The 23,719-nt window shown below is 48.0% G+C and overlaps 11 protein-coding genes across 11 annotated transcripts; 7 read left to right on the top strand and 4 right to left on the bottom strand.

The window, feature by feature from the left end:
* Positions 1 to 1,657, top strand: LY89DRAFT_72705 (uncharacterized protein). Its single transcript, XM_018219114.1, has 4 exons — positions 1 to 374; positions 427 to 1,032; positions 1,108 to 1,251; positions 1,316 to 1,657. The coding sequence occupies exons 1-4, from the start codon at positions 324 to 326 to the stop codon at positions 1,472 to 1,474; spliced, it is 960 nt and encodes a 319-aa protein (XP_018071489.1). The 5' UTR covers positions 1 to 323; the 3' UTR covers positions 1,475 to 1,657.
* A 639-nt stretch (positions 1,658 to 2,296) lies between these two features.
* LY89DRAFT_697339 (2,6-dihydropseudooxynicotine hydrolase) lies at positions 2,297 to 3,964 on the bottom strand (the record flags this gene model as incomplete). The annotated part of the gene is made up of 3 exons (XM_018216894.1): positions 2,297 to 2,686; positions 2,735 to 3,508; positions 3,935 to 3,964. The coding sequence occupies 3 exons, from the start codon at positions 3,962 to 3,964 to the stop codon at positions 2,297 to 2,299; spliced, it is 1,194 nt and encodes a 397-aa protein (XP_018071488.1).
* A 723-nt stretch (positions 3,965 to 4,687) lies between these two features.
* LY89DRAFT_669548 (uncharacterized protein) lies at positions 4,688 to 5,673 on the top strand (the record flags this gene model as incomplete). Its single annotated transcript, XM_018213105.1, has 2 exons — positions 4,688 to 4,959; positions 5,016 to 5,673. The coding sequence occupies 2 exons, from the start codon at positions 4,688 to 4,690 to the stop codon at positions 5,671 to 5,673; spliced, it is 930 nt and encodes a 309-aa protein (XP_018071487.1).
* A 658-nt stretch (positions 5,674 to 6,331) lies between these two features.
* Positions 6,332 to 7,651, top strand: LY89DRAFT_72644 (uncharacterized protein). The gene has a single exon (XM_018219056.1). The coding sequence runs from the start codon at positions 6,494 to 6,496 to the stop codon at positions 7,397 to 7,399; it is 906 nt and encodes a 301-aa protein (XP_018071486.1). The 5' UTR covers positions 6,332 to 6,493; the 3' UTR covers positions 7,400 to 7,651.
* Positions 7,652 to 8,296: 645 nt separating this feature from the next.
* LY89DRAFT_685078 (uncharacterized protein) lies at positions 8,297 to 10,711 on the bottom strand. Its single transcript, XM_018215013.1, has 5 exons — positions 10,545 to 10,711; positions 10,440 to 10,489; positions 8,809 to 10,302; positions 8,565 to 8,753; positions 8,297 to 8,510 (listed from the first exon to the last, which is right to left on the bottom strand). Exons 1-5 carry the CDS (start codon positions 10,628 to 10,630, stop codon positions 8,362 to 8,364), a joined length of 1,968 nt encoding a protein of 655 aa, XP_018071485.1. The 5' UTR covers positions 10,631 to 10,711; the 3' UTR covers positions 8,297 to 8,361.
* Positions 10,712 to 11,236: 525 nt separating this feature from the next.
* Positions 11,237 to 12,361, bottom strand: LY89DRAFT_707448 (glucose 1-dehydrogenase; the record flags this gene model as incomplete). The annotated part of the gene is made up of 3 exons (XM_018217611.1): positions 11,237 to 11,723; positions 11,774 to 12,120; positions 12,344 to 12,361. The coding sequence occupies 3 exons, from the start codon at positions 12,359 to 12,361 to the stop codon at positions 11,261 to 11,263; spliced, it is 828 nt and encodes a 275-aa protein (XP_018071484.1). The 3' UTR covers positions 11,237 to 11,260.
* A 611-nt stretch (positions 12,362 to 12,972) lies between these two features.
* On the top strand, positions 12,973 to 13,947 carry LY89DRAFT_697336 (NAD(P)-binding protein; the record flags this gene model as incomplete). Its single annotated transcript, XM_018216893.1, has 3 exons — positions 12,973 to 13,087; positions 13,148 to 13,821; positions 13,852 to 13,947. The coding sequence occupies 3 exons, from the start codon at positions 12,973 to 12,975 to the stop codon at positions 13,945 to 13,947; spliced, it is 885 nt and encodes a 294-aa protein (XP_018071483.1).
* Positions 13,948 to 14,217: 270 nt separating this feature from the next.
* LY89DRAFT_616898 (tagatose 1,6-diphosphate aldolase) lies at positions 14,218 to 15,289 on the bottom strand (the record flags this gene model as incomplete). The annotated part of the gene is made up of 2 exons (XM_018210779.2): positions 14,539 to 15,289; positions 14,218 to 14,488 (listed from the first exon to the last, which is right to left on the bottom strand). Exons 1-2 carry the CDS (start codon positions 15,144 to 15,146, stop codon positions 14,218 to 14,220), a joined length of 879 nt encoding a protein of 292 aa, XP_018071482.1. The 5' UTR covers positions 15,147 to 15,289.
* Positions 15,290 to 15,931: 642 nt separating this feature from the next.
* On the top strand, positions 15,932 to 18,069 carry LY89DRAFT_697334 (quinate permease; the record flags this gene model as incomplete). Its single annotated transcript, XM_018216892.1, has 6 exons — positions 15,932 to 16,050; positions 16,099 to 16,422; positions 16,474 to 16,579; positions 16,631 to 17,060; positions 17,111 to 17,371; positions 17,609 to 18,069. 6 exons carry the CDS (start codon positions 15,932 to 15,934, stop codon positions 18,067 to 18,069), a joined length of 1,701 nt encoding a protein of 566 aa, XP_018071481.1.
* A 566-nt stretch (positions 18,070 to 18,635) lies between these two features.
* LY89DRAFT_718796 (uncharacterized protein) lies at positions 18,636 to 21,637 on the top strand. Its single transcript, XM_018218446.1, has 5 exons — positions 18,636 to 19,701; positions 19,759 to 20,235; positions 20,291 to 20,706; positions 20,782 to 21,286; positions 21,340 to 21,637. Exons 1-5 carry the CDS (start codon positions 19,062 to 19,064, stop codon positions 21,408 to 21,410), a joined length of 2,109 nt encoding a protein of 702 aa, XP_018071480.1. The 5' UTR covers positions 18,636 to 19,061; the 3' UTR covers positions 21,411 to 21,637.
* Positions 21,638 to 22,208: 571 nt separating this feature from the next.
* On the top strand, positions 22,209 to 23,003 carry LY89DRAFT_782322 (uncharacterized protein). Its single transcript, XM_018222568.1, has 2 exons — positions 22,209 to 22,586; positions 22,652 to 23,003. Exons 1-2 carry the CDS (start codon positions 22,250 to 22,252, stop codon positions 22,663 to 22,665), a joined length of 351 nt encoding a protein of 116 aa, XP_018071479.1. The 5' UTR covers positions 22,209 to 22,249; the 3' UTR covers positions 22,666 to 23,003.
* Positions 23,004 to 23,719: the final 716 nt, after the last annotated feature.

Genomic DNA, 23,719 nt, shown 5'->3' with positions numbered 1-23,719 from the left:
GACATTCTTTTGTCTTCCTAGTACAAGCATTTCCCATTATATTTGAAGGACTTTGGGTCCCGTAAGCCTGTTCTTACTACAGACAGCTGTGCCGTATAGGTGCGGAAGCTGAAGTCAGCTGAATTCCAACTTTCAATTGGCCCCCAAACAGCACCATATTTATAAGGCTGAAACATGCCCAACCGAAGGAAACGTCGCATTCTTCCTGTTTTATCATTTACGTTGTATAGAAACACAAACTGCCCGAGTTCCTGTACTCTGACACTTTAGTCGCCCTATACATCGGAGCAACAGCGTGCTTCAGTGATCAATTGAATCATACAATGTTGGCTCCTACTCGAGCGTGTACGAATTGCAGTTTGCGCAGAAAGAAGGTGAGTTTTTTCGTATTCTTTACAATCTTCGCTGCTGATGTTTGACTTGAAGTGCGATAGGTCTTTACCGCAATGTGTTCGGTGTGTTAAGTCTGGTAAAGTTTGCCCAGGATACTCCAGTGAAACGACAACAAAGTTCCGTGATATGACCCAGATCTCAGAACGAAAGGTTCGATCAAGGACTGCAACTACAGGTCGAGGTCACGAGAAAAGTATTCCGAGTGCGGGCGAGATATTTTCAAACAGTTCCTCGGTTGCCCTGCATGGGTTTTCGAAAGCGCAACTCGATGCCTTCCAGCGACCTCGGATTGGTATGCAAGATGAAATCGCCCGCCCTTTATCTACAAACTGGCACGAAACAGCTATCCCCCGCTTCTTCGCCGATTACGTTTCTCCCTCAAACGTGCTTAACGGGGGCAGCTTCCACTTTCTCCTGGATCTGTGTAACCAACAGATGTGTAATGTTCATTTTGACGAGGCTCTTCGGGCAGTGGCCTACATGAGCCTCGCCAATCAATTGGGCAAAAATAATCTATCTGTCGAAGCTAGGAAGCTTTACGGTAGCGCAATCATAAGAGTGGCAACGAAGGTGCAAAACGTCGAGGAAGCGCTGGACGACGCAATTCTGGCGTCATCTTTCCTCTTTAGTTTGTTTCAGGTAAAGTTCGATTTGCTTCTGCTCGACCGTTCCTAGACAGACTTGGAGATCAGCTTCTAATATCTTTGGCTTTAGATAATCTCCATTCAGGCGGTGCCGAAAGGATTTTGGAACGTTGCTCATGATTCCGGGCGCATATCGCTATTACGTGCTCGAGGCCAACGAAAATCCAGTGGTTCAGCATCACTAAACATTCTAGGTCTTGTCTTAGCGCATAACGTTCGTCTTCGACTTTCATTATCAGTCAGTATTCAACTTGACACTAACACTTACGGTTGGTCAGATGCATAGCCAGCCACCAAAACCCGCCCGAGGAACTACTAGCATGGATCAGCCAGTCCAGCATGACGGACTTCGAGCATGGTACTCCATGCACACAATTCTTGAAGTGCGCTTGGGGCATTGCAAAATTTTGCGCTGCAGCTCAAGGACTATTCGATAGCACCGAGAGAGATGCGCAATGGATTCTAAATTTACTAAATGTTGTCAAAGACGGAGTAGAGATCGAGAACAGATGTAAACAGTGGAGCGCTTCAACGTCCAAAGAATGGGTTCGATGGAGCTATGAAATTTGCCGTCCACGATTTATTGAAGCCAACATATCTCAGAGATATCCACCGCAAGTTTATTACGATACATACGTCGCTTGGACCTGGAACTTCTTTCGCGCCTGCCGCATGCGACTACATGAAGTGCTTCTGCATTGCATCACCTGCATCCAATCTCATCCACTTGCTCACAACCTGTCTCTAGATATTGAGACAACTGGCAAGGAGTCTAGATCCATCATTGTCGAGATGGTGTTTGATGTCTGCTGTAGCACCTACTTCTGCCTGGGTCAGATTGACTCGAAGGGAGAACCAAGAACAAAGAGACCGATGCCGCATTGGGGATATCAGGCATTTTGGCCATTTTATGTCGCAATGGTGTCCGCTAAAGACGAAAATGAGAGCAAAGCCTGGCTTCGGGATAAATTGGAGTATATTAGCGATTCAATGGGCGTTGAAATGGGGGGCATGTTGGCGAGAAGGCAGAAAATGCATCCATGGGATATACGATAGTGGAATAGAGGAGTCGAAATCGTGTCAAGCGCATTATGTCTGTATCAATTCATATAACCCGGACAGATGACTTCGGTCTATTCTATGCAGCTAACGCCACCTGAACTAATCTGCTATCACCTGAGCGGAATAAGTCCGGATTTCCTGTAAACTCTATCCAGATTTCTTTTTTGCATCTAATACCCCCTGAAACCAATCCATTGTTACCTGAGCCAAAAAAAACTCTCAGCTCCAATCTGACAATGTTCGCCAGCGCCTACATCAGCTCCAAACCTGAACAAGGTAGCATTCTGGCCCAGAGCCTCCGCGACCATGGGAGCCTGTATACTAGCCGAGTCATCCAAGCCCATACCCACGAAAACTGGACACGTAATATCCCGCAGTAATTCCGTAGTCAGCGTATACTGAGAAAACTGTTGAAGTAAATCATACGGAGAGCGCGTATTGAAAGCCCAGAGTCCTTGATTGATGAACCAACGAATAGAAGTTGGCCAGCTAGAGTTTGCCGCGATAGCAAGAACAGCTTCATCGAACGAAGAGCAATTCTGCGAATTCGTATGGTTGTACTGTTGGATCAAGTCGGAGGGCCATTCCTTTTCCAGGATTTCAAACATTGACTAGAGGCCATCCAGTGCTATCACCGCTGCGAGTCGATGTTCATGTGCTGACGCGAGGGGTGCTAATGTGCCTCCAAAGGAGATTCCAACCAGAGCGATGGCATCAGCATCAACTTTTGGATGAGAAGAGAGGTAATCTACTACTGGAGTGACGACTTTTTCCCACTGCGGTATAAAGCCTATTTGTTGATCCCGTCGCACGGTAGGCTGACCAGGTCCTTCATAAGTAGCAAAGTTGTAGCCACGAGAGAGGGCTTCAAAGCCCATGTAATGCAGGGATTCTTCTTGTGCACCATCATACCCAGATCCTACGAGAATAGTAGGTCGCTCAACATCGTCATTCGATGCTGGGTAGAAAATGACTGGAATTTGAAATTCAGGGCCTGGGAGTGTGATGCGGTAACCAGGCACTGGGAGGAGGGATATTGCTTCATTGAAGGCAGTGACTTGTTGCTCCCAGGTTGAGTAGAGTCTTGGGTCAGAAATGTTCCCAATCAGGTAGAACGGAGAAGAACGGAAGTAAGTTGAACTTCGGAAGAGCGCTTCGCGTGCTGAGACGGGGTATCTCTTGGAGTCGATTTGCTGAGATGTGTTGTAGATGTGTTTTGCAAGGTAGTAAAATGCGCGGTAGTATGACTCAAAATCCGACGGAGTGATGTTGGCCGCAGCGGTCAGCACTTCTCCAGGATTGGCTCCATAGCCATCAGAGTATGACAGAGTGCCCTGAAGGGTGAACGAGAATTGTGTCTCGTTGGATAGTGGGAACACAGTTGATTTGGAGCCAAAACCTTGGGTGAGCTGTGTGTGTTAGTTGTTGACTTGTGACAGGCTCTAGCTTGGAGAATAGCTACCCCAGGGATAATCAAAGCACTCAAGCTAAGTAAAGTAGAGAAAAGCATGGCCATCAAATTTTCAAGATGCGAAGATAAATTATCAAGGCGAATGCTCAGAGTGCAAGCCATGCAAATGAAGAGAGGTTCTTAGATCTTATGTGCTGCAAATTTTCTGCCTATAACGTAAAAAAGACGTCAACCCCCAGAACTCCATACTCAGGAATCATCCAGAGGGACCGAGGAGTCATCGTGGCTGAGGTCATAGTGGAGCAATTCATTTCACATAGTGGCACAAGACGGAATCGCAAGGCTGATGTTTTAGAAGTACTTTGTAGGTCATCCCCGCAGATCCTTAAATGATCTCCAACTACAGAGGCTACATAGTATATACTGTGTTGGGCGTGCTTTGCGCACATTCCATTTTGCTGAGGCGGCGCAGTATACGACAGCTTGAAAACTATAGGTTCGCTTGCAACAAGGAGAACGAGTTGCTGCAGGCGCGGGTACTCCCGCACTTAGTGCTAGAAAGGCGGGCGAAAATTGTCTTTTAAAGTTAGTCAAAATCGTACATGCTTACTGGCTTCTACTTTCGCATTTCCCCAAAATACAATACAGCTGTCAGCTCTTAAAACATGGGCCCCCAGAGCGGGCCAAAATTTCCTTTCAAAGCTAGTAAGAACCCCATATTTTTGGCAGCATATACGTTGGTGTGCGAAGGTGTGATGATCATTCAAACATCCGGCATTCCTTTGGCTCCTTGAGTTAAAGATTGAGTGGGAGAAGTCCCTGTGCTGGGGCCCAATTGGGCCAGCACAGCGAAGAAGCTAGGTACTGAACTGAACGCCTTGTTCGAGGACCAGCAGCAACGACTCAAACATCAGCCAACCTGCAGGAACAGAACCCTATGCGGCACTGTAATTTTCCACGTTTAATCATCTTGTGGAACGGATTGATGTCAACCTCCCTCTACTTTCCATAGACGTATATATCCATATCCACCTCTCATTGCTGCTTCGTGCCACGCTCGGCTTCTATATTTTCTTCTTTTGCAAAAATTCCATTTGCCACCATCATTCATCTTCCCTTGCACGATCACCATCAAGAATCCGAATCATCAAACTACCATCCTACGCCAATTTCGATCATGGTTACATATCGCGAGGGTATCGCCATCGTGCAAGTTGCTTTTTACATTCTTGCTCTCATCGGAGGAATTCTATTGTGCTTGCGCCATGGCTTCGGCAAGAGCTCTGGCTGGGTCCTTGTAACTTTCTCTCTTCTTCGACTTATCGGCGCCATTTTTGAGATCATTGCTGTCGACCATCCTACCAAACAAGTCGTCACTGGTGCAATAGTCTGCATCTCCATTGGCCTTTCACCCTTGGCTTTGATGAGTCTTGGTCTGCTGCAGAGAGTGTACGTATTTGATTTAGTGTCTGGCTATACATTCAGTGCTAATTATTTTCATATAGTAATCAAGCTGTGGGTCAGCCAATCCCCGATATAATCTACAAAGGAGTTGGTATTGGTGGCCTCATTGCTCTATGCCTTGGTGTCTATGGGGGAACACAGCAAGCATCCAATGCGAATGCGACAAATTTCACACAAGTCAACAGGGACAGCAAGATCGCAGTTGTCTTGTTCACTATCATCTTCATCATCACTATCATAATCTTCTTTGTCCTGGTCACACGACTCTCAGATGTGCCGCCGGGAGAGAAGCGATTGTTGCTAGCAGTTGCACTATCACTGCCCTTCCTCGCTGTCCGATATCTATATGCTCTCCTAGCCGACTTCGCCCAAAACAAAGACTTCAACTCCTTCTTTGGGAATACGACTATCTATCTCATTATGGCCGTTGTTATGAAGTTTATTGTCATACTCACCTGCGAGCCTATTGGATTTACTCTACATAAACTCCCCAAGGGCGAGCTGGTGAACACTTCGGATATAGAGATGGACAACAGCCATGTACCTGTATACTCTGAAGATTCGTACAATCGCGAAGAGGATGTTCCGCTGAGATACGGCCGGGGAAATATGGCAAGCCCTGCAATGCTGCCCAGGCCACAGAGAAAGGTTAAAGGGCCAATCTCTTGGCTCTATTATCAAGCCAAGGATAACTTCTAGTTAGGTATGATTACATGGAATGATGGGAGTCGAGTGGTATGGGTTGTTGGATTTGTAGTTATAATTTCTGTTTTGCCTTGTCGTATAGATTTTTTCCTTCATCTTCCAATTAAGTAATGCCATGGCAGGTTGGACAGCACTACTATCTATTGTGGAGTTTTATAGCAGTCTATTTGTCAGCATAGTCTTGAATCAATCCCTGTGTTGCACTCAATATCGTTCGTTCGTGCCTCCGTACGTTTAGCTACTTATCGTATTCTACGCACTCAGCGCACTCAGCGCAATCAGCACGTTCAGCGCGCCCAGCGCATTTCGCGCACTTGGTGCACGTACCACAGGAATTAGAATATAAACAAGATCATTCCAGAGTTTGTAGTACAATATGAGCGGAGAAATGATCAAACTGTCTTAAAAGCTGGATGTGTAAAGTGGTATGAAATTCTAAAGAATTTGAGAGTATCCCCAAACTCAAGGACAACTCGATACACGTGACCATTTTCTTTCATAGCACAAGCATGCGTCTTTGTACTTCTAGAGAACAAAGCGAACAGACAAAGCAGCTTTATGGTCGGAGAACAATAGCATTGTTTTAGTGACCTCAACCCTTCTGTGAACAAGAGAATGAACAACGCAGGACGACTCCCATTGTCCTAAACAAGCCTTCAGAACAGTCGAACAACATACCACTAAGAAGCACAACACATACATCTACAAGACAGCAAGTTCTCACAGCTATTAAGAGGAAAACCCAACATCAACCTTCAACTCGTCATACATACAAAACCACTTCAACCACAAACTCTTCAGCAACAGCGCACCCATGACGAACTTTGTCTCCAAAATTGTCAACAAATTGAAGAGAAACAGCACGACCTCTGACGCGAAGACTTCAGACAACAGACCCTATACCGCCCCAACGCCTCAACCAAATGACTGGGAAGGGCTTCCAAAGTACCGGGGCAACACTGCTCAGCAAACTGTGGTAACACACAGAGGAGCAAACCGCGATTCGTACGCGGCATCCATCCACGGCGAGTCATCCGAGTCACTGGTGGATGAAGAGGACAATAGACCTGGACGTCCCGACCAGGCAGGACCTGGTAGCGGACGACTAGGTCTGCATGTTGCTCCCCCTCCCGCTCCCCCTCCACCTCCCCGTCGAAAGACGGGCATTACCGGAACCAATCTAAATCGTAAGGGGGAGCCCATGCGGCCGTTTGAAGGGTCCATCCTGGACAACTGGGACAAGTTGGAGGCCATTAAGGCACAACAAGATGCAGAGAGGCCGGATCTGGAGCACGTCCGACGGCGAGCGCAGGAAGAGGAGAAGCAACGTCTTCGTGACGTTGAAGCTGCCAGACAGCGCAGGGACAGACACCGCGAGGTCGGTGTCGCGGTCCCAATGCCACCTCCCCCCCATGTACGTCGGACTGCCACCGAGCCGAGCCCAAGGCATGGACTACCACCACCACGACCAGCGCGACCGGAATGGAAGAGGCCATTGGAAGTAGAATCCAGACCAGCACCAGTAGCTCCCGACCTGTCCTGGAAGCCAAGGAGGGGCATCACACCTAGACCACCGCCCCAAGCACCTACGGGAGGCTTGCGACGATCGGGCGCAATCCGAGGCGATCCAGGACAGCGTGGTAAAGAACAAACACCGCACAGCCGCTACCGAGAGGACGCTGTATCTGAAGGGAGTTGCGGACCTGAAAGAAGACCCTGAAGATGAGTATAATTAACTAACCAACCCACACCTACTAACCATAGCAGTAGCCAGTCGAAAGAAGGACGATGAGCTATAGATAAGAATGCTGACAGAGTATGGATCCCCGGAAATGTGAGCTGGACTCCTTTCCAGGTAAGTAAATCCCTCTCGCTCTCTTGCTAACAAAATATAGTCGCTTCATTGCAATAAAAAACCATTAAACACCAAATTTCCACATTCTCCATCTTAGCAGTTTATTGTGCTCCGTGACCAATCTTCGCCAAAATCATGTCTGGTAGATTTTCTCTCCACCTCGTGAGGCATGCAGGCGTGCTTTGCCAATTGTGATGTAGCCCTTGAGATTTCGAGGAAGAATTTCTAGGCTTCTTGTCCCATTATTGTAAAACTTGTCAACGCTGACAAAGGGTCATGAAAGGAAATGGCAGAATTTATTCCTTAGTCAAACGAGAATTCGATGAAGTTAGCGTCAAAGGATGCTCTTTGAGCCATGCTGTGAGATTTCTTAAAACACCTTTTGTCCTTTGTTGACTCGACCTCGACTTTTGACTTCCTTTGTCAAATGGAACTGGGCAGCATCATGACATTTCTCGGAATACTGCTCTTTGTTTTCGTCCATTGTCCTCGGCATGGTGATCCAGTTTCCATTGTCTATAGGGATTGGTTCGTGTCTTATTGAGGCCATTGTCCGAACGGAGACTGGACCTTCAAGTTGTCGACAATTGGCAATTTGATATGAGAATTGTTGGAGCGAAGAGGAAATATTACGGGTCCGAGATTCGCCACTTCAAAGGAAGCATTGTGTCTTTAGAAGACAACTGCTCCACCCCGAAACACACATCTGACCTCGTCACATGAGTATCGAACCTTCCAGGTTGGCAGCCTACCTACCTAGAGGTAGGTTTGACGGTGATTGCTTCAGACTAAAACGTCTTCCAAATGAACGACGCTAAATCCGATACTCAGCCGTTTGGAAAGCCTTCAGAAGACTCCCAAAAGGCTTGCAGCTCCTCGCCCAAAGATCGCAATGGCCATCCAGTTCGCTGTCGACAAGATTCTAGCATGCTGAGAACAGTTTCTCGTTGTCGAGTGTCCTGGACGCACATCCCCGCTACAAACAAATCAGTCATCGTTGCAAGATCTTAGTTTGAGTTTGATTACCTACCTATGTATAAGCATTGAGAACTCATCACGCTCGAAGCGTGATCTGTCAATGTGAGCGCAATGCCACAGATGTTGTTGACATATTTAGAAATCATCCGGCTCTGTTCTAAATATCCACCAAAGCCACCTCTAGATGGCTTATTGAGCAAGAGCAGCAGACGTGCAGAATAATGAAGCTGCACGGCCACAGCTACGGTATCATTAGTGAAGGTCCTACTTGATATGACTGATAGAATATCACTAACCAAAGGCTGGAGGGTGAATCCAGATAGGTTGGAAGGCCGTTGAAGATACGTCGCCTCGGTAAGGTAAAGGAGTAAACTCAACAGTTAGATACCGCTCCCATTCTTCTAGCATTGCTTGCAGCTGATTTGCCCTCTCGATTCGAGCTGCAATATCGCCAGCCTCGGTTTCCTCTTTAGAGCAATAGTTGACCACTTTTGCAATGATGTATACTGATCGAGCTGCCATTTCATGCGGGCTCATTTCGGTAAAATTTCGAGTCGGTTTCCAGAAAGTGAATGTTTTCCGCTTTTCCCTGAAAGCAGCCCAAACATCTTGACAGAGCCAGGCCCACCAGACAGCCGCTCTCAAGCCTTTCGAATCACCATGGATAACCTGAGATCTTTGAATCCAGAAAACTCCCTGTAAATGGCGCTCCCAGTCTTTCCCGGAACCATCGAGCATTTCATGGGTCGAGATAATCAGTACTGTTGCTAACAACTCGAGGCTGGTCTTGAAGGTGTCATATTGCATAGCCTTGGAAAGATAGTGTAGAGTCTCATTGTAGTATTGCAATGCATCGTTTCGGTCATGGCTCTGCTCTGCTGCTACGGACGGAACGAGAGAGATGTGTCTCGCCGAAAGAGCAAGAATAGCTTTCATAAGCCCAGCATTGCGCATTGCTAGGTGGGGTACGAAAGCGGAGAAATTCTGCGTGGGGTCGAACAGATCCATCATCGGGCTGATGCGCTGGACGAAATTGCTGAAAATAAAGTGCTCATATGGAAGCAGCTCTATAATGCTGGATTGCCAACGAAGCTTCTCAGCAAGCGCATTGGAGTCGAAGCCCGGAGCACTGCGTTCTAATAGTTGAGGGCTTGTGGATATGGGTGACGCAGCAGCCGCTCCACTTCCTTCAGGTGTTCCGCGGAGTGAAGCGATGAAGGGAATAGTAGCTCTCTCCGGTTCCCGAGGTGTATCAACGCTGCTGCGCCCCTCAACAATGCCGTCGATGTCAGGTACAGCACTCTCAAAAGCGGAATCTCCAACAAGCATATCGAACCATCTTGTGATTGCAACGTTAAAAGTGGGCTGAGAGGAAGCAGAGCGGGGCACAAGGCTGTCATTACTCCCAAGAGAAAATGCAGTCGCTGCATAAGTTGACATTTCCGGTGACATTACTTGTTGATTGGTAGCCTCTGGAGTCATGTTGGTCGGACCGTTTAGTGAGTACTCATTCGATTGACTGGTTCCTGAGAAGTTCTGTCGATTGCGTGGTGTTGGTATATAAGGAGGTCCAGGAATAGAAGTAACCGATGTATTATCTGATGTTACTGGTGGTGGCGGTGGATAGCGAACGATATGTTCTGGTGAGTTATGCCATTGCGGGATAGATGGAAGTCGTGGTAGCTCGGCCGTTGGAGTGGTTGCCAGCCTGGATTCCTGACGAGCCGACACATGAGGTTTGTGGGGATCACAATAGATACAAGTCTGATTTGCCTTCAGACAGCGATGACCTAATGACCGAGTCAGTAGACCTCATCTTACTAGAAATGGACTAAAGATCAAATATGCGATTGACAAGAGTGATGCCATGCTTTTTGTAGCAAATCAAGCATTCGAGGAGCAATATTCTGGCAAAGGGTTCACTTGCAGTAAGGTTGTTCTTCTCCGCATTTGACATGTCTTCTACGACACGTGATGCTATCAAAATATCAGTTCCCGTGATTCGAGACAAGAAAGATGAGCAGAGTTTCACCATCCTGTGGTTTTTCGCAGCCCCTTCCCCCGCGACTGGCGATTCCGAGGCTTTCGCGGTGTCGTGGGTCGCTCTTCGTCGACCATACTGAGAGCCGAAGAGAAAGGAGAGGCCGATTGTCCTCTTTGAAGGAAATCATTGAGTTGCTGCCCAGGAGAATATCTAGAAGATGGATGTTCGTTAGTCAAGTGATCAAAATAGAGTTTCTCCACCTCTGGATCTTGGCCAAACTCGGAGTAGCCGGTGAGCACACGGGTAGAGCACGAACTCAGGAGTCAAGGCCATTGTTTATGAAGGAAGACGCTCATGAATGACACAATCCTTCGTTCTTGTCATCTGGATACGTTCTGCTGGATTCTTGCGATGAACGGGAAGATTTCGAGACAAGGACAAAGTGTGCTGAAAATGCTTTGGCCTCCATTTAGACTTTCTGGGGAAGCGGGGATTGGGATGCCACAGCACCGTCGCAATTAAAGTCAGTTCTAGAAGCTATCATGGAAGCATTATCTCCATTGAATCGTTTGGTAGATTTGTCTAAAGTCAGCATCGTAGATCATATACGTATCTAACAACTCTCGACGGTCATACACTTGATTCTGGTCTTGGGTTCTGATAGCATCTCAAACTCGCGATTATCAGAGTCAATGCATAGTTTCACACCGCCAAAGTTAATTGAGTAGAGAAACATTAACCACGATTCAGAACTTTGCATTTCATTATTGCAAGTGAACATACATGCCACCATCCGACAAAAGTTGTGTGCCGTTGCAGTATGGACTAAGCTCCTCACTAGCAAGAAATAGAGCCGGCCCAGCAATATCCTTTGTATCTCCTACCCGACCCATTGGTATCCGTTGCTCCAAGTAGGTCCGCTTCTCATCATTCTTCATGTCGTCCTCACTCAATTGGGTCTTGATGGTACCCGGCAGGATGGCATTACACCTGAAATTGTGCCTCCCCATAGAAATAGCCATCGATTGAATCATAGACAGAACAGCTGCCTTCATAGGAGTATAATGTGTTTGTAAGCCTCCACCAAGAAGAGCACTTATGGAAGATATAGCAATTATACTGCCACCGTGGCCTTGCTTGACCATCTGCCTTGCAGCAGCCTGACATGTGTAGAAACATCCATTGACATTGATACGAATGGTTCGATCGAAGAGCTCGTGGTCGAGACTACAGGCATATATCAGCATTGTTTTCTGAATGTATTCTGAGGAGCATACGTGAGGAAATCGGCAGGCTCAAAGACTCCAGCATTGGCCACGAATACATCAAGCTTTCCCCACTTCTCCACAGCCTTTTCCACAAGTATTGTGCCAGTGTCTGACTTTGTGACATCTCCAACCACTTCCAAAAGGTCGCCTGCCTTAGAAGTCGTCTCGCCTTCTACTTTCTCCGCCTTTAAAGCAGCTGCTTCTTCTAGCAAGCTGTCTTTGTGGACCTCGTCCTTCGGCAGGCCTAAGTGGTTGATCGCAACATTGCAGCCCTGCCGCAGATATTCCAACGCAATGGCACGTCCAATGCCCGTCGTTCCACCAGTAATTGCTGCCACTTTGCCTTCCAGTATCCGCTAACGCGCAGGTGCCATGTTGCGGGCTGTTGTCGTATACTTTCGGGGTAGGAGTTTGAAGTGGTTCGAGAAGTGAGCAGATTGTAGACGTGGAAGTAGACGTGTATGTTGAATAATAGAAGACATTATCCTCAACACCTGCTCACCTCAAGAATGTCCGACAGAAACAACCATGATGGAAGGAATTAAAATATTGACTTTTCCTCAGACACGCCGGCTCCACTAAAAGCAGCCCCGCCATCGTGGGTATGATCCGGGGCATGCAACGGCGGAAATGTCCTCGTGTCGAGGCAACAAGCTGTGGATGAGAAATGGAGAGTGGGGAATGGGGAGCGGAACGAAGAACTGGAGATTGCCCTCGAGCCGATTGATGCCTGAGGCATTAAGCTGGGAGAGTCTTCTTCCTCTCCTTTGCGACTTGATGGCAAGTTCGCAGAAAGCCACCTAAAGAAGTGGCGGCTGACGCGGAGCATTCCGCTATCACTACTTCGGACCGATGTTCCTTTTCATCAGTAACATCGGCTCGAGGACATACAGCAACGAAGTTGCGGCACGCGGCGCGTTACTCACATTCGAGACATCGTCACACCCATCAAGCAAGAGTCCATCTCCGTAAAAAAGCCTGAAATGCGAGAGACTCTTTGAAAGAGCAAATCTAGTTGGCAAATAAAGACAATGGCTCCTCGAAAGGCTACCTCAAGATGAGAATTTGAACAGGAATGAGTTTCATGAGAGCAAGATTCATTCCGCCCCGCGGCTTTTCCCAATCTGCTCATCAAACTTTCATTCTGCAAGTTTGGGCAGTGCTCTGGCTGAACACTTCAGCTATACTTTTCCTCAAGGCGTCACAAAATGAAAAGCCCAAACCTGAACTCGTGCCTCGGCGTGGCCTCAACAGTTTTGCAGCATACTTCTACTCGACTGCCTCTTGAAGGCAAGTTGGCTCTCATTACTGGCGCTTCAAGAGGTACTGTACCCATAATCAAAATCCTCGATACATGACTCTTTCGCTGACAGGATTTGAAAGGCATTGGTGCAGCGATAGCGCGCAACTTGGCTTCCAAAGGATCTTCTATAGCACTTAACTTCACCTCAGATAGCTCAGCCGCTCATTGCGAAGCATTACGGAAAGAGCTCGAATCTCAATACCCTGTCAAGTGTCTATCCGTCAAAGCAGATATCGGCACTCCTTTTGGCCCGGCTTCCCTCGTTGAAGCAATCAAGAGTCATTTCAATCATACTTCAAGCCAGCCTTTTCAAATTGACATCGTAATCAACAATGCTGGCGTTGCAAGCAATGCGACCATTGAGGAATTCAAGGTCGAAGAATTCGAAAGGATGTATCGAATCAATGTCCTAGGCCCTTTGTTGTTAATGCAAGCTGTTTTGCCATATCTGCTACCCGACAGGAGTGGCCGGATAGTGAACCTCTCATCCATATCTTCAACAGAAGGATTTACTGGCCAGTCCGTCTACGGCGGGACAAAAGCCGCACTCGAAGCAATGACGAGAACATGGGCAAGAGAGTTAGCGGAGCGTTGTACCGTCAATGCGATTAATCCAGGTCCTGTGAAAACAGACATGTGGGATCGGATGCCGCCTGAGCATCGTGGTGGGCTGAGGCCGTGGACTTCGCATTCCCCTTTGGCTGCCGTACGCGAGGGTGTTGACGAGGAGGACTTGGTTCGAGATGCAAGTTTCGTTGGTGGGTGACCAGCGTATGCTCATGAGGTTGCTGGGATTGTGGCAATGCTTTGCTCCGAAGACAGTGGCTGGTGTACGGGGCAGGTTGTTTGCGCGAATGGTGGCATGCGTATGGCCATTTGAATCTTCTTCCTTGCTTCCACTTTCAAACGGTCTAGAATTACGCTGTATAGAAATCCAGTAGAATAATCTGTTCCCAATTGTCTACCTCCTTGTCTTCAGACGTTGAGATTTGGCGTAAAAAAATTAGCGAGTTGGCCCCTGAATCGCTCTTTGTTCGGGTAACTGACCAGGGAATTCACACGCCAACATCGTAGGAGACATCATTTACATTTAAATGAAGACACTGGATTCAAAGTAGACGTTAGGTAATTGATCAAAGATCTATTTTGTCTATGCCTTTCCCGCCGAACCACAAATCTCCATCCACCGCACGGTGTCTTCAATTACCTTTTCTACTCCCTGCTCCATCAGTTTCGTATGCGTCAATTTTCCAGCGTAACTCTTCTTGTGGTCCATATAACCATCCAGGCATAACCTGTTGACGTTTATCTTGGAGACCCCTTGAGCAATGCATTCCTTCATCAACTCCGGTTCGAAGGTGTTGGTCCCGTGAAGAGCAATCCGAACTCTACCATTTATTTGAGCTCGAATCTGCTTGAGCCTACACGATAGAAATAAGCATAGGCCGAAATTCAACACAAGTGTTCTCACCTTTCGAAATCTAGTTGCGGTCCTGTCGAACCATATGGGTCTTCTCCGTGCATGTTCCCAATTGCCGGAGCCAGAGCATCAACACCAGTAGCCACAAAATCATCAACTTCTTCCATCGTCGTCTTACTGCCTTCCAACCCCTCTGTATCCATCACGCCATCTTCTCCGCCCTCGATCCTGCCTGGCTCTGCCTCGGCAGCAACTCCCCTCTCATGACAATACTTCATCAAAGCCTTGGTCTTCGCCAAATTCTCCTCTTTCTCAAAATGCGACATATCGACCATAATACTATCAAATGGTAGGGTATCCGCTGCCAACCGTATCATCTTCTCATCCTGAGCATGGTCGAGATGTATCGCTACTGGGACCTTCGCTCGCTTGGCATAGTCTGCTGCAGATCGTATTAGGAGTCCATCTGAGAACGTGATTGCCCATGGGAAGAATTGGATTATGAGAGGTGAGCGAGCTTTTTCTGCTGCTCGTACCATGCCGAGGATGTGCTCGATGTTGTACGCGACAGTTGCGAGGACGCCATATTTTCCTTCTTCGGCGGCCTTCAGGATTTGGATTGTTGTGTTTGTTGCTTTCCAATCGGGATTTGGCGCCATTTTTGCGTATCTTTGGAGAATATTGAATCAGAGCAAATCTTTTCTTTAACAGAATTTCAATGATTGAGTCGTTGAGGTCGCGCTATCACATGATGGTTTGGTTGGTTTCGAGTCCGGCACGAGGCGAGCTCGTTAACGTTTCTCTTTCTACCCCACATCTAGACCAATTGCCTACCAAACTTACCGTTATTCTTCATCTCGTTAAACAACGTCCCCGCATGAACTCATGTTGCCTCGAATCGATGTATCGTGTCCCCGAGCCGAGACACGCGATCGTCCCCACCCCGGAAGCGGGCAGGCGGGGAGGATGTCTCGACACGAGACAACAAAAGCCCATTCTGGGGAATCTGGGGGACGCCACCAGCAAGCCACTTCCCTCCAAACCATCCCAACAACCTGTTTCCAGTTGCGCATCGTCGTCTGTATTCCCTCTTTCCACCTGATATTGCAACCCATGATGATGTAAAGGGTGTCTTCCCCAGGCCAGATGCTTACGAGTCATTCGCTCCCACCAGGGTTTCCCGTCCTAGATTCTCATTTGCGGGGTTGTATGAATTAAGTTCTCTCCCGGCATGGGAAACCCCAGAGACGGCGATACAGACGTCTCTAAGGACGCATACCGATACCTTGTTCCGCTGGAGTTATTATATATTGCCCGGTCTCTCTTGGTCTGATCTATATTTCTGCTGATCATTCCTTCTCGAACATCAATTGCGAAGTCAAAGTGCTCCTGGAATATCTTCAATATTGTACACTGGTTCTTACATCGATAGCCAGCCTTCATCATGGCCAGCGGCGAAAATCTTCAGGGCGTCACCGCCATGGTGCGAGCTGAAATGGGCAATACCGGAGTGAAGGGACTGATGAAGAACAAGAAAGTATTCTTCATCGCCATGTTTGCCTCGTAAGTCATCCTAATACTTTCCATCCATATCCCATTAACACGTCACAGATTTGGTGGTCTACTTTATGGTTACCAGCAAGGTGTTCTTGGCCAAGCAGTCGTGATGAATTCTTTCATCAGAGACTTCCCTGAAATCCATAACAGCTCTTCCAAGCTTGGATGGCTCACGTCTGTTCTTCAACTTGGCGGTTGGGTCGGATCTCTCTCAGCTGGTATTTTCGGTGAAGTGTTCTCGAGAAAGCATACCATGTTCGCTGGAGCACTCTGGGTCGTTCTCGGTTCTTTCCTTGCAGCTGGTGCTCACTCAACTACGTATCTGTACGCTGGAAGACTATTCACTGGTCTTGGTGTTGGAACTTTGTCTGCCACCGGGTAAGTTTGATGCGAATTTTGTTGTTGCAAAGCTGACGAAGTGTCGAATAGTCCTTTGTACAACGCAGAATTATCTCCACCAGAAATGCGTAGTTTCTTGATCGCACTACAACAACTCACGACTACAATCGGTATCATGCTCGCATATTGGTGTGCAGTAAGTCTCGATTCATGGTTGAGTTTTGAGTTATCGCCTAATATCTTTTAGTTTGGAAGCAATTACATTGGTGGTACAGGCGATGGGCAATCCGCCCTGGCTTGGCGTCTACCCATGATCATTCAAGGCATTCCAGCAGTCGTCCTCTGCATCGGTCTCTTCTTCATGCCATACTCACTCCGCCTCCTCGTCAACAAAGGCAAAGACGAAGAAGCCCTCAAGACGCTATCATATCTTCGGAATCTTCCCGAAGATCACTATCTAGTCCAAGTCGAGTTCTTGGAGATCAAATCAGATGCTGAATTCGAGCGAGAAATTTTCGACAAGCGATTTCCCTCATTGGCGAAATCTACTGGAAACAGCGTCTGGAGACGAGAGTTCGCGCAGTATAGCAATATTTTCCGCTCCAAGGATAACTTCAAGCGTGTTGCTCTTGCAAGTTTGGTTATGTTCTTCCAACAATGGACTGGTATTGACTCGAGTAAGCACATCATCTCCATGGCCCTCAAATTTGCACTAACAAGAGACCAGTCATCTACTACGCTTCTGTGATCTTCCAATCTCTCGGCTTGACCAGCAGTACCATATCCCTCCTTGCATCAGGAGTCATTGGTATCATCAACGTTATGACTACCATTCCAGCAATCTATGTCATTGACCGAGTTGGACGCAAGCCCTTGATGATGACCGGTTCAGCTGGTATGGCTATTTGCGAACTCATCATTGGTGTTATCGTTGCTACATGCGGCCACGATTGGGCTGCTCATTCAGCTGCTGGCTGGGCTGCCGTTGGTACGTTCCCCTCCTCTCACACGCTCGATCCCGATTGTGATGGGTTGAACCCATTCTGTGGCTATGCCCCTAAATGGGCATAGCCGTCACGTGAGCAGACGCTCGGGCCTTGGCGCCCTCACAAAAGGATTTCTCCGGGGAGAATCCTTCTTTCCTTAACTAGTTCTTTTTGTAATACACATAGCTTGTTACTTTGACTCATTGTATCAGCCCGTAACACCGATTAACATTGAACAGTCTTCGTCTGGCTCTACATCGTCAATTTCGCATATTCTTGGGGACCAGGATCCTGGATTCTCATCGCAGAGATCTTCCCCATTTCCATCCGTGCGAAGGGTACCTCGATCGGCGCCTCAGCAAACTGGATGAACAACTTCGTCATCGTGTTTGTCGTTCCCCCAATGCTGACTGGCATCGGTTGGGGAACTTATGTATTCTTCGCTGTGTGGTCTGCCGCGGGAGGAAATTTCATCTGGTTGTGTATGCCTGAGACTAAGGGAAAGACGTTGGAAGAAATGGATCAAGTGTTTGGAAGTCACACTGCCACTGAAGATTTGGCGGCTTTTGCATTAGTACAGGAGAGGGTTGGTTTGACAGCTTTGATCCGGAGACGCGCTGGTGAAATGAGTGGTGAGGAAATTGATAGCTCGATGGAGAAGGATGGGGAGGTTGGAGTCCAGCATATCAGTAAGGTCTAGATCTGTGGTTGATATTTGATGTAAATTGACGGTTTTGGGTTTGCAGAAAAGGAAGAAGCAGAGAAACCGAATTGTAGTTATAGTGGCTTGATCTCAAATCTTTTAAGGCTTGCTATACAGGTACAAGGATCATGCTGCGAAATAAGGTCCGTATCGAAGTCCACTTTCCGGCCCGGTGCCATAAAAAGAAAACAACTGGTCAAGGATGTACCACGACCTAGACCCTGCTGTGACTATCGTGAAAGTGCACGAACTCATCGGTCTATGGCTCCAGATGATATAGACACTCCAAAGAAATATATATTTTCTACTAGTAATTTCTATGATATAGATCTGAGAAAGAAAGCAATTTTGGTTTCTATTTTTGCATCTTGATTCATATGATATCAAACTTATCTGAGAAAGGAGAGACATCAGGGGAAATGACCGGATGCTGACTAAGGGTACGTACCCCTGATCGATTGGCTGAACTTTCGAAGTGGACATCCCGTAGTTCCCGCAAAGCATGACCGAGGCAAACACTATATTATACTGGTGTTATCCTTCTAAACTAAATATCTTAACCTTCAAAGAAATCGAAGTAGTCAAAAATGGATTGTTCAAAGTATCTTGCATCGATGTATCGTACTTCTGCATCGCTTCCCCGTGAAGCCGTTGCAGTCTCTCGTTCCTTTTTTTTCTCGGCAGGGGATGGTGGCTGAGTGATGTAAGTAACGTTAAGGCCGTCAGCTCCGGCCAAACTTGCTCCTCTTCACTTTCTCCCAAGTCGCCAAAGGCAGAGTCATTCTTCAACAGACCTAGTATTGCCTAGGCAGACGTATCAACACCATCACCTTCCTGCCTCCTTTCGCAGACCGACCACTGCTCGGCCAGACCTTTGCATTCAGCCCAAGAAAGCCACCGCCAACCGATAAGCAAAAGCCTTGCTCCAGGGACGCCCGGCACCCCTACTCGACGGTAGCCATCGCCTTTCTCTTTTGGGATCGGGCACTATGTTTGACGAGGGTAACTATTCGAGTGAGCCTGAGGAGGTCTTTCTTGGGAGCTCATCTGCCAGCGATATCATATCTAGTGACTCTTCCCAAGGCCGCCGCCGTTCAGCTCAGTCTCGCCGACTAGGGAGTCAACTCTCTGAGCGACGAGTTACCCCATCTGACACCGGCCGAACGTCATACTCCTGGAGCTCTTTCGCGAGTAGACTATCAACATGTTCGACAGGCAGCGTGCTATTGTCACATCCATCCACTGCATCGTTCTTGGGCGTGACGCCTTACTTCTCAGCCCCTCGCAAGGCAAGAGAATCTAGTTCTTGGGCATCATCATCAAGTCATTTCGATCCGATCCTGGAAAATCTTGCCCTGGGAACACCGCCAGCTTCAGCCGCTGCATCGCCTCCTCGCCATATCTCAAGGCCGAGTAGTCTCTCCTCCAGCGAGGCAGATGAGTCTCAGGAGAGCGACTCAAGTGCGGAGCCGAATGGCGTAGATGCGGCTGGGGCGTTGGGAACCCCTCCAACTAGTGACGCAACTTCAGATGCAGCGGCAGATGAGGTCTTTGTTACGGACCAGGATTTCGAAGACCAGATCGTTGTGATACCGATTGTGGAGGCACTGTATGGGCTGCTGACATCAGGTACGTCGATAAGGCTGCTCTTGTATTGCGGATGAGAAAGCTTACTTCCACACGAAGGACCAGATGAACATTATGTCGAATCGGTCTCCAATGACGAAGACGAGATTGACGCCCGGGAAGACATCCTGAACGGGGGGATCGGACAACTCCGCGAATATGCCAATCTGCAGACTCGAGGGAGCGAAGAGCCATGGACACCAGGAACACAGGAGGTAGAACTCAGCTGGGGCAGTAGTATTGTCGCGCCGTCTGCGGGTCGAGTGTACAATCTCTATCACTCGAAGACGGGTGTGTACAAAGCGAGACACGACAGCAAGGTTCATAAGAAGAAAAAGAAAGCAATACTAGCGAACCGGGATTCAGAAGATATTGATGGACTGGTTTCAGGAACCAGTTCTTCTGAGGATAGATCCGATTCGCGAAGTAGACGGACATCGGACCACTACGAAATCAGTGTGGAATGTTCTCAGATCTGCCGTGGATTGGGCTGCTCTCAGTTCTCACCTGAGACATTGACCTCTCTGTTCTACCCACGTATGTTATTCCTCCCTATTATATTTGAACAGTACCTGATATTTGTCATCTTCAGAGCCTTTCTTCTCCCATCTCACTATCAACTCCCTCGATATTTTCCAACGCGAACTCATAGCTCCGAATAGTCTCAATCAACTTGCCGAGTATGCCATCGATTTATCACTTGGGTTCGGACCGCCGATACCTTACCAAGTCTGTGCCTTTATACCCAACAAGAAGGAGGCCTTGCGGAGTTTCCAAAAGTTCAAAGATGACGAGCCACTTCACATGCAAGAGTCGCTACCAATAGTCGTCAATCTTTTCGAGGCCGAGTCACATGCTGGAGACATCGATGCGTGGCTTGAGACACTTATCGACTCGGAGTCTGGGCTCAGGGAGTATGTGGAACTCGTGGAACGCAAGAAGAAGGGCGATCCTGCTGTGAAGATTTTGAGATGTATAGTTCAGTGGTACCAAGCATCTAAGAACGATGTAAGTCTTTTCTTCTTCTATGCCCCCTTCCAGCTTGATAGCTCTAGTTTTCGCAGGTACTAATACCTCCTTTAGATTTCCGAAGGAGAACATCGCACCTCTCGAGCCACACTCAAACTTCTGATGACCACAACCCTTTTGACAAATGTTCCAAGAGTCCAAAGCATCCCCGAACCTCTCCGCCAGCTCATCCATCCACAACCTGTGTCCGTCGAGAATCCCCACATTTCTCCTCTTGGTCCAAAGCTTCTTACGCGGCAGATCAAGGCCAGCATTCACTACCTCCAGCACGAATTATTACATGCGATTTTCTGTTACTTGGAATGTAACTTGAACCTCACAGCGGAAGTGAAGGTAGCCATCGCGCTTCTAGTCGCAATCGTGCTAGAGCTGGCCCAGAGCGCAAGCCGACAATTCGCCAAGTTCGCGAGCAAGATCAATCAAAAGGTTGTGGTGGACGACCGAGACGTCACAAGATACGAGACAGATATGCGCACGCAGGTATTCAACAGAGTTCGAGCGAGTATCTGCGGCATAGCGAGCGAGATTGGATACCTAGGGGAGATGCTGAAAGGCCTGGGTAAGTTTTCTGGCATCTGATTTGTATGGCAGACTTGCTGACTTGTGATGTAGGATCGCTTGTCGTAGGCAACGGCAAGGAGAAGGAGAACTTCGTTTCTGTCATTTTGAACGATGTGTTGTAGAGATGTAATTGCATGCATGAGGCATTTTTTCCCATGGCGTTCTTAGATCTCGTAGGGCTGAAAGCCTGTCATCAAATCTGCATAGGCCAAAATGGATTTGGAAAATAAGGCGCCAGGCCTCACACAGGATAATCAGCTGGTTTTACAATTATTCTCAGGATGAAATTTTGAATCTTCTGTTTGTGTTCACCTCATTCGTAAAATAAATCCAATCGCTTGACTTCCTCACTCCGTCTCAACTCACTCTCCTCGCACCAGTAATCAAGCCAACCCAAAATTTCCCCGCGATTGTGGCACACAGCGGCGAGATCGCTCTCGGCAAGCCCTACTGTAACTCATGCAGGAACCGCCGGAGCCCAGGGCTCGTGTGTCCTTTCTTGCCACCATTAAATGTTTCACAATCCCATCTCAACATTCGCACCTAGAAAAAGTCCCTCATCTCAAAACGATGCTGTATCTCTCTGCCCCGAAGATCAGGGCGCGGCCCCAGCGCCCAGTGAGAGGGCGAAGAGCCTTCGTCCTGTTCGGTGAGTGAACCCGTGAGTCAAGCACGATCCAGCAGGCCCCTCTCCCCTGGGCGAACCTCCCCATGGTTCGCCCTAGCTGGCTAGCTAGCAACGCCCTCATCTGAGGGACGTTTGAAGTGAAATGGGGTATTCGGTACCGCGACTAGCCTGGCAGGGCGCATCGCTCAGGGTAAGGGGAGGCGGTGCGTCGGTGAGCTAGAGTGTGGTGCCTGGAGAGGTATGGAGACTGAGGACCGTTCAGAAGGGCATTGTTCAGTCATTTGTGCTGGTTTTGCGGTGCGGACTGGTTTGGATGGAGGGCACATCGCGCAGATGCGCGATTTGGGGGTCTGGTGTCTGATATATAATAGTCAAGATGTTGGTGGTTTTCTGGTTCTTTTTTGTTCACTTCATTATCTTGTGCTTGCTTGGAGATCTTACAGCCAGAACCCAGAAATTTATTATCGCTATCGCTACCGCTACCACTTCCTTAAGTACCTTATCGACGCCTCCTTATTCGCTATGTCGCACATTTGCATTGAAAAGGCACAGGCTTCTGCAGCCGTGCGTCGAGTTGCCCTTTTGGCCTCGAGGACACCGCTTTCTTTGGCTGGCAAACCCCGGAAAGGAGGGAACAATGATGGTGGTGATGATGATGGAGATGATGCTGGTATGTTTTCTTCCTATGACTTGCATTTGCCCTTTTGTGTTCAGTTAAGCTGATTGTCTTTGCAGGAATGGGCCTTTAGAGGTCGACGAATTACGACGGAATGGTAGTTGGGATGGAGGGGTCAGGATGGAGGGGTCAGGATGGAGGGGTCGTCGAGGTTCGAGGGGTCGAGGGTTCGAGGGATCTATCATAATGCGGGGTGATGAAACATCATCGTCCCGCATCGGTACAACGATTTCGTCGTCATTAGTTGTCAAGGGTGGCTATATTCTTAGAGGCGAGCCAATTGTGGAGGGTAGAAAGACCTGGCAGGTTCCGGCGTACGGTTGATATCCATGGGATTTTGGCATTTTGGGATCGGAGCGTTTGCTAGCATTATCGAACAGGAGTCGGTAGGGAATCTTTTGGGTTGTGCAGAGAATCAATTTACATTGCAATGTTTCATTTGCGTGAAGTGATGATTGCCGGTGCCTGAAGATCTGAAGAATAGCCTGTGACTGCCTAAACAGCCCTAAGCGAGCCCCCTGGGTTTAGCGAGTTTCACTGAGAAGAGCCATCTCCTTCATGATGCTCTGTTCATTTGATGTATACAGTGATGCTCAACCTTTATTTTCGTCCTCTCGAAGCTCCATGTTGAAGTCATGAGATGAACAGTACTCCCCGGAATATTGCTCCGTCCAAGCCCCAATCCCGCGAAGTGCTTCCGCCTGAGAAACCGAATAACTCGCAGAGGTCTCTAACTCAACTTCTACATCAGTGGCTTGCGTAGAGTATGTCTTTGCCGATTCGGAGTCTAAACGAGATTGCGAATGGGTACTGCTGCTTGATATGTAGCTTTTCCTTGAAAATGGTTAGCATAAATTTCGGTGTCCGCCATTGAGGATTTCGAACTTCTGAAATTGCGCTTTTATCGGCTTGAAGCTTGAAGAGGTCGCCATTTTGGGTGCTGTTGCGGGCTCCCTGCAAGTTAAAAGCGCACAATAGATTATTTTGATGGCAAGGAACTGTTTGACAACTTTACTCAAGACCCTTCTCGTTGAATTGAAAGCGTTAGGCATGAGATATATGTCTCCATGGTGGGAAACCTCGACTAGAATCTCGTGTTTAAAATTAGGATTTAGGAATCTCGGTAA

Source organism: Mollisia scopiformis, assembly GCF_001500285.1.
Source record: "Mollisia scopiformis unplaced genomic scaffold LY89scaffold_12, whole genome shotgun sequence".
Classification (NCBI taxonomy): Eukaryota; Fungi; Ascomycota; class Leotiomycetes; order Helotiales; family Mollisiaceae; genus Mollisia; species Mollisia scopiformis.
This window is presented reverse-complemented; position numbering and strand designations above follow the sequence as displayed.